Source organism: Amblyomma maculatum, chromosome 7 (assembly GCF_055883805.1).
Source record: "Amblyomma maculatum isolate TAMU_Amacu chromosome 7, ASM5588380v1, whole genome shotgun sequence".
Classification (NCBI taxonomy): Eukaryota; Metazoa; Arthropoda; class Arachnida; order Ixodida; family Ixodidae; genus Amblyomma; species Amblyomma maculatum.
In genome coordinates this window covers 112,823,193-112,831,889 of record NC_139350.1, presented here as the reverse complement: position 1 = coordinate 112,831,889, position 8,697 = coordinate 112,823,193, and the positions used below count along the sequence as shown (strand labels likewise).

The 8,697-nt window shown below is 51.4% G+C and overlaps 1 protein-coding gene across 1 annotated transcript in view; it reads left to right on the top strand.

The window, feature by feature from the left end:
• LOC146184443 (uncharacterized) overlaps window positions 1-8,014 on the top strand; it is a 15,535-nt gene extending 7,521 nt beyond the window's left edge. The window contains exon 3 of the mRNA XM_084608538.1: window positions 7,731-8,014. Coding sequence (XP_084464664.1) covers window positions 7,731-8,014 — 284 coding nt within the window. The remainder of the gene's footprint in view (window positions 1-7,730) is intronic.
• The last annotated feature ends 683 nt before the right edge of the window (window positions 8,015-8,697 follow it).

The window sequence follows — 8,697 nt, the reverse complement described above, 5'->3', positions numbered from 1 at the left end:
GCGTCCTTAGTCTGTCCGCGCCGCCATGGCGCTCGCCATTGAGGCGGGATTGACTTTGTTGGCCACGCGAGGGTCGCCACCGTCTGCCGCGCACACCGTCTCGGTGCAGACTCCTCGATTGGCAGTCCCTACAGCGGCCTCTAACCGACGCGAGCGTAACGACACCCGCACGACCTGCTTCCGCTGCGGCCTGAGGGGGCACTACGCAAGGAACTGTGCTAGCCTTTCGACGTCGGAAAACGATTTGGCGGAACTCAGGGGGCACCATTCCGCCGAATAAAATCCGTCCCCACACTGCTTCGTTCACCTTGTCCCCTCCTTTCGTCGGTTTCGATAACAACTGAAGCTCCCTACGTACTCGTCGACGTCGTTCTGCTTGACCGGCACGTAGAGGCCTTGGTCGACACCGGAGCGGCTGTCAATGTGCTGGACAAATTGTTTATTGTTATCGAGCCCCACCGGCTTCTTCCAGCCGCCAAAATTCGGCTCTTAGCTTTGAACGGCGCCCCGGTGGAGCAAGTCGGACGTGTCATCGTCAATCTGACAGCGCTCGGAAAGACCCTCTCCACCGAGTTTGTTGTAGCAGACAGCCTTATTTGGCCAGTGGTCCTTGGGTGCGGGTGGTGCCAGCAAGCCGGAGTCGTCCTTAGATTTACCACTACAGAACCACGGGCGAGCCGAACTCTTCGTGGGCCCGGCTGGCTTAGCCGGATTTCCAGTCTCGGCGTCGCCCTGTTCCAGTCCCTGGTGTCGGCGACCAAGCGTGCCTCAAAATCTGTGCGTTACCTCGCAATAAAGTGGCCACGTCGAGTCAAGCCGATCGACGACACTACCGTGACTGTAGCGTCCGCCGTGACTCTGCCACCGGGTGCGGCAATGTGGGTGTATGCCAAGCTTGACAGTCCGATCACAGCGGACATGCTTTTCGAACCCATCCGGTGTTCAGCTACAGCCCGTGAGATGACCTCCCCTCGAAGCCTTCTGCCTGTGCTCAACGGAGAGGCCCACGTATTTATGCTTAACAGCAGTCGCGCGCCTCTCGTTCTGACTCCTGGCACTCAATTGGGTACGGCCTCAATCCTGAACTCCGAATAACCGGTTGCGTCTCTGCAACCAGAAGCACCGCCTCAGCACCCTCCAGCGTTGGCGGTCCTACCATGCGAAACATTTAACTTTGGCCCCACCCTCACCGACGCGGAGCTTGCCTCTCTCAAGGCTTTGCTGCTCGAACATCGCAGTTGCTTTGCTCTGAGCGCCGGTGAACTCGGGTGCACTTCCTGGGCCCAACACCGGATCAACACCGAAAACCGCGGGCCCATTCATCACCAACGTCGCCGTGTAGCGCCAGCCGAATGGAGAGTCATCCAGCAGCACGTATGCGACATGCTTGACCAGGGAATCATTGCCCCGTCTTGTAGCCCTTGGTCCTCCCCTGTAGTCCTTGTGCGCAAGAAGGATGGAACACTTCGCTTCGGCGTTGATTATCGCAAGTTAAATGCTATTATGCACCTCGACGTGTACCCTCTTTTCCGCCTCGACGATGCACCTGATCGCCTGAAGGGGGCCCGTTATTTTTCCACCCTAGATCTGCTCTCGGGCTACTGGCAGGTGCCTGTTCACCCCGATGATGCGGAAAAGACGGTTTTCGTGACTGCCGACGGCCTTTACCAGTTCAACCGTATGCCCGTCGGTCTCTCCAATGCTCCAGCTACCTTTCAGCGCCTCATGGATCGCGTCTTAGGCAATATGAAGTGTACTATGGCGTTGGTCTACCTGGACGACGTAATTGTCTACGCGGCTACGTTTGAAGAACACCAAACGCGACTCAAACTCGTCCTCGAAGCCCTTACCTCTGCTGAGCTTCGCTTAAAACCAAAGAAATGTTTCTTCGGTTCTGCAGAGGTGACGTACTTGGGTCACGTTGTGAGCCGGCATGGCATCCGTCCCTACCCTGAAAAATTAAAAGCGCTATCGGCTTACGAAGCTCCCACCACCGCCAAGGAGCTCAAAAGTTTCCATGGATTTGCTTTGTATTTCCGTCGTTTCATTCCGGACTTTGCCAAGAGAAGCGGTCCGTTGACCGCCGCGCTGAAGAAGAATGCAGCGTGGAGTTGGACGCCGGTCCAACAGCTCGCGTTCCTTGACATCAAGCACGCCCTCCTCAAGCCTCCCACATTGGCCCACTACGACGAATCTGCCCCCATCGTCCTCCACACGGATGCCAGCCAAGATGGGCTCGGCGCTGGCTTTCTGCAGGAAGACTAGTCTGGTGACCACAAACTTCTAGCTTATGCCAGCCGCCAGTTTTCCGACGTAGAGCGCCCCGCCACTCTTCGGAACTCGAGTGCCTAGCCGTTGTCTGGGCCGTCGAGAAGTTCCGTCCCTACCTGTACGGCCGTCATTTTACCATAGTCACGGACAATAGCGCTCTCACTTGGCTTCAGTCTGCCAAACACGTAAAAGCCAAGATTGCACGCTGGTCACTGCAACTTCAAGAGTACAATTTCACCATAGTGCATCGGCGCGGTTCTGCCCATCAAGATGCCAATTTCCTTTCTCGCCACCCTTGTGCCGTGACGACTTTGACGGATTTCAGGACTGCACAAACGCAAGATCCCGACATTGCGGCCATAGTCCAATCCCTTGGCACCGCCACCGGCGCAGGCCTCCGTAAACTGCGCCGCGCCTATCGAATTAGAGATAATCTCTTGTGTCATGTGAGGCGGCTCCGTGGTCGACCACCCGTGTGGTTGCCAGTGGTGCCAGCAACACTGCGGTCGCAAGTCTTGCGCAGCCTACACGATGCTCGCACAGCTGGTCACCTTGGTCGCGGCAATACCTTTTACGCACGAGTGTCGGAGCGGTTTTGGTTTCATAATATGTCCAGAGACGTCAAGGAATACATTGCATCCTGCCAGACGTGCCAATACCGGAAATCGTCCACAGGAATAACCAAGCCACCTCCGCAGGATTTTTCGCAGCCTAGTTCACCTTTCGAACTGGTTGGACTGGACCATTTGGGCCAGTTCCGAAGACGCCCGCCGGAAACAGGTATATTCTGGTTGCGATCGACTACTTTTCCAAGCGGGTCGAAGCACTGCCTGTTCCAGACACCTCTTCCGCTCATGCCGTTTTGTTTGGGGAATAGCATCTCGTTATTCGGCATGGTGTGCCCCGACACCTTATCACGGACTGTGGGAGCTGCTTTATGTCCCATAAATTTGAGCGAACCCTCCGCTCCTTCGGCATTGCGCATTCCACTACATCCGTCAATCATTCCGAGTGCAATGGCCTTGTGGAGCGTGTTAACCGCACCCTCACGGATATACTCGCCTCCTACGTGGCTCCGTCCCACAGAAACTAGGATCGTTTTGTTTCTGCGGCACCTTTTGCACTCAACACTGCGAGGCAAGAAACAATGCATGTCACGCCGTTCTCAGTGGTCTATGGCAGAACACCCTCCATCCCTCTCAATGCAGTTGGGTCTTCTCCATCAGACTGCGCCACCAAGTGACTCCGCCCAACGACTTCGTTACACCCGCCTCGACGCTCAGCGCAACCTTCTCAGGGCTCAATCGCGTGTGCAAGTGGCCAATGCGGCAGCACCACCACTTCCCTCCTCCCGGTCCGGTGACTTGGTCCTCGTTCGCCGAACCATCCGCGCGACTGGCCGTGCCACGAAGCTCACGCCCCGATACCGCGGCCCTTACCGCGTCGTTGAACGGCTCGGCTCCGTGACATACCGCCTCGAAGACCTCCCCGAGCATCGACCATGCGGTGTGCACCACATTTTCCCGGAGCATGTGTCAAACATGAAGCGATATGTCAACGGCGCCAGCATTGACTCCGACTTAAATACCGGGTCATCACCTCTACTGTCGTCGCCTGCTGCCTCATTGCCTTCCCCACGAAATGCCGCCCCATATATGGAGCGCCTGCAACAGCTCGACACTTTCTTCCCCCCTTCTTCCTGCGACACTTTCTTCCCCCCCCCCCCCCGGTGGAAAAATGTTACGGCGCGCGCCGAGTAGCGCTGCGCCAGAAAAAGAAGAAGCGCGGGACGAGCGCGAGACGAGCGCGAGGGTTATAGAACAAAAGAAGAGCGCCGAGGCAAGTGGTGTTTGCCTGTGTCCTCCGTTCTTCTGTGTCTATCTCTAGGTGGGCACAGCGGCCCACAACAATGGGTAGGTAGGTAGGTAGGTAGGTAGGAAGGAAGGAAGGAAGGAAGGAAGGAAGGAAGGAAGGAAGGTAGGTAGATAGGTAGGTAGGTAGATATGTAGGTTGATAGATAAGTAGGTCGATAGAGAGGTAGGTCGATAGATAGGTAGATAGATAAGTAGGTCGATAGAGTGGTAGGTCGATAGCTACGTAGAAGGATAGATAGGTAGGTAGGTAGGTAGGTAGGTAGGTAGGTAGGTAGGTAGGTAGGTAGGTAGGTAGGTAGGTAGGTAGGTAGGTAGGTAGGTAGGTAGGTAGGTAGGTAGGTAGGTAGGTAGGTAGGTAGGTAGGTAGGTAGGTAGGTAGGTAGGTAGGTAGGTAGGTAGGTAGGTAGGTAGGTAGGTAGGTAGGTAGGTAGGTAGGTAGGTAGGTAGGTAGGTAGGTAGGTAGGTAGGTAGGTAGGTAGGTAGGTAGGTAGGTAGGTAGGTAGGTAGGTAGGTAGGTAGGTAGGTAGGTAGGTAGGTAGGTAGGTAGGTAGGTAGGTAGGTAGGTAGGTAGGTAGGTAGGTAGGTAGGTAGGTAGGTAGGTAGGTAGGTAGGTAGGTAGGTAGGTAGGTAGGTAGGTAGGTAGGTAGGTAGGTAGGTAGGTAGGTAGGTAGGTAGGTAGGTAGGTAGGTAGGTAGGTAGGTAGGTAGGTAGGTAGGTAGGTAGGTAGGTAGGTAGGTAGGTAGGTAGGTAGGTAGGTAGGTAGGTAGGTAGGTAGGTAGGTAGGTAGGTAGGTAGGTAGGTAGGTAGGTAGGTAGGTAGGTAGGTAGGTAGGTAGGTAGGTAGGTAGGTAGGTAGGTAGGTAGGTAGGTAGGTAGGTAGGTAGGTAGGTAGGTAGGTAGGTAGGTAGGTAGGTAGGTAGGTAGGTAGGTAGGTAGGTAGGTAGGTAGGTAGGTAGGTAGGTAGGTAGGTAGGTAGGTAGGTAGGTAGGTAGGTAGGTAGGTAGGTAGGTAGGTAGGTAGGTAGGTAGGTAGGTAGGTAGGTAGGTAGGTAGGTAGGTAGGTAGGTAGGTAGGTAGGTAGGTAGGTAGGTAGGTAGGTAGGTAGGTAGGTAGGTAGGTAGGTAGGTAGGTAGGTAGGTAGGTAGGTAGGTAGATGGATTGATGGTTAGAAGAATGGATAGATGGTTGGATAGATGAATGGATGGATGGATAGATGGATTGATAGATGGGTGGATGAATGGATAGATGGATGGATAGATGGATGGATGGATAGATGGACGGACGGACAGACGGAGGGACGGACAGACAGAAGACAGACAGACGGACGGACAGACGGATGGACAGACGGACGGACGGACGGACAGTCAGACAGTCAGTCAGCCGGATAGACGGGTAGATGGGTAGGTAGGTAGGTAGTTAGGTTGTAGGTAGGCACAAAGGTTGGTAGGGTGGTAGGTAGGTAGGTAGGTAGGTGGTAGGTGGTAGGTAGGTTGGTAGGCAGGTTGGTAGGTAGTTAGGTAGTTAGGTTTGTAGGTAGGCACGTGGTTGGTAGGTTGGTAGGTAGGTAGGTGGATAGATATCAGGATGAAAGGCAGAGATGTTAACCAGAAAGGCCACCGGTTGGCTACCCTACACTCGAGAAAAGAGATAAGGAGATAAAAGAGGGGAAGATTAAGGGGACCTGGAGCACATTCAGAGTTTGTCACACAAGCCGGTAGCTGTTAGAAAAGTAAACAGGGCCGTATGCCTTAAAGGCGGTCGACTGCTGTAGCCACGGCCAAGGACCTTAACCGCCGTTAAAGGGCAAGGATTGAGGCGGTCCAGCGTCCAGCGCACAACGCAGCTTATGCTCTAAAAACTAATCCTTTTACTATTCTATTGTGTCCAGATATAATCATTAGGAAATTAATGTGTTCTAACTACACTGATATTCCTATATTTCTTGACATGCCTCAGCACCGAATTTTAGCAGCTTGCACCTTATTTTATTATGTCTTTGAGACCTGTGGCAAATGGTGTAAGTACTACGGTTCTACAGTTTTTGGTGGCTCTAATAGGTAGCATAAAACAATGACGACCTCTATTCTTAGCCGCGCTCATGAGCTGTCAAAAAACTGACTTGAAGTTCTTCCCGTGTGTCGATGTCTATGCTACTTTCATAGTGTGTCTCATATACCGCAGTACAATTTGTAATGTTGTGACGCTGCCTACGACCCTTTACGCTTTCTTGTTTCAGCCGGAAACAAGAAAATGAGCTACATTTGGAAACAATTCGAGCGCGTTTACCTTGTTCGGCACGAAGCTAAATTATTGGCGTGTCGTAGAATTGTACAGCTGCCCTGAATTTTAACAATATAGGGCGAGCACCGACCGAACTGCTGGCCAGTGCCTTATAACGGGGATAAGCGTGCAACACGGCTAGAGTTTGTATACGCATGCAAAGGTAGAGTGTCGTCTGCTATGCTGTTCCGATCATGAGGACAGCCGCCCTGCCATATAATCTGCTCGCGAAAACCCGAAGGGCAGTAGAGCACATGCGCACGAATAGCATGCGACATTTAGACGTGATTTCCTTCCTGGAGAAGAGTTAAGATAAGAAAAAGGAAAAAAAAAGGAAAAAAATACAGCAGCACGTAGGAAGCATTTCTTACAATTTGGAACTTCTGATTTTAGCAGCTTTCTGTTCGATAGAAACACGGTAAAAGTGGCACAAGCAAAGTATGTGGGCTCTACTGCACGCCGGTTTCTTTTGTTTTGTTTTTTCTGTTTGTCTTTTTTTTCGAAAAGATATGGTGGCAGGGCGTGTGTCATCGTGATCGGAAGAGCTTACTAGACGGCGTCCTACCTTCGTGCGCGTGCGCGAACTCTTGCCGTGTTGCACGCATATCGCCGTAGTAAGGCGCTGACTAGCAGCTTGGGCGACGCTCGCTCTATCTTATAAATATCAGGGCGGCTGTAGCTATTAGGAACCGCTATAATTGACATACGCAGTGTCAATGAGACAAACTTCTTTTACTGTTACTGTTACTGTTTTTTACTGTTTACTTTTACTTTTACTGTTTACGTAAAAGTTACCGAGTAAAGCTTGGGCTTTATTGCAGCTTGCAATATAAATCTTCATTTTTTCCTTATATGCAATATTTTGTTTTAAACCGTTCAGCAGTATCGAAGTTTGACTTTGCTGTTTTTATCAAGAACAATCGAGCAACTCTTTTATTGCTTAACAGTGTAGCGGAGCATTTGTTACACCCCATATGTAAATCCCTCAGCTAAGGAAACTTTTCAACACCTCCCTACAATCGTATGACTTAAAGGGGCGCCGTAAGGATTCGGCTATACAGCAGAGGAGGAAGTTGTGCTACCTGCCGACGTGGGGTAAAGGCAGTATAATTATTAACCACAGAACCCCCGAGTTCATCTACTCGCAAATTCCCGTTTTCTCGTTACGCCTAATGCCTTCATAGAGGTGAACTTTTGTTAGCTGCGTAAATGTCGATGATTAGCGAAGCAAATAACTTCAAAGAAACATCCCGGCGAAATTTCACGCTTTCTCGAAGCTCACACCGATCCCTGTGCATCCAACGCAGGCAGGGTCTACGTGAGTGGCGGCTGCGACGGTCACCTAGTTCTGAGCTGCGTAGAACAGTACACACCTTTGTCCAACTCGTGGTGCCTGATACAGCACATGCCCAGCCCCCGCAGCAGCCACCATATGGTGGAGATGTCCGGGCGTATCTTCATCATCGGAGGATACGATGGCCACCGCCGAGTCGGCACAAGTGAGAATGACGAACTCAATAACCGGCTCAACTCACCTTTTGGGGAACAACAAATGCCACATGAGATTGTGTATGAGAGTCTATGGAAATGAAACCACTGGCTTTGTCCAGTCCCAGAAAAGCCGTATTCCTCCCATCAGTCAAGCCGAACGTATGTCGTCGATGCGATGACAGATCTTGCTGCAACTATTCAAATATGGCGCTGCTAATATTGGAAAGACAGTTTCTGAAGCAAGTAGCAAAGCCCCAGCCGCGTGCCAATAAAATAGAGGTTTAGTGGACAACGAAAAGTAAACATTGTAGCTTAGGCTTGGAAACATAGCATTCATTTATTTGTTTAAAACGCTCAAGAAAGTTACGACTCATTAAATAATGTTTTCAAAAGAGAATCACCAGAACGGTCATTTGAAATAACCGGCTCTTATTCGAGGCTGATTTTACTAATGCGCTCGCCTTGACGCACAGCTTGACCAAGTCCTAGAGCAAACATTTAAAGCTACATAACTTTACACACACAAGAACTAAAAATAATCGAACCACCTCAGCATGCCATTATGAAATTCATTGCATGTAGTTCGGTAACGCATGGAGGGCTAAGGGCTAAAGCTACGTGCGGTGAAAAAAGTAACAGCCATTGTTGTTGTTTTTTTGGCGGTGGGAGGGCGTACCTTAAGCGCTGTTCATTCACATGCGAGATGCGCCGGCTAGCAGTGTATAGTTGGTTGGTTTGGTTTGGTTGGTTTGTGGGGTTAAACGTCCCAAAGCGACTCAGGCT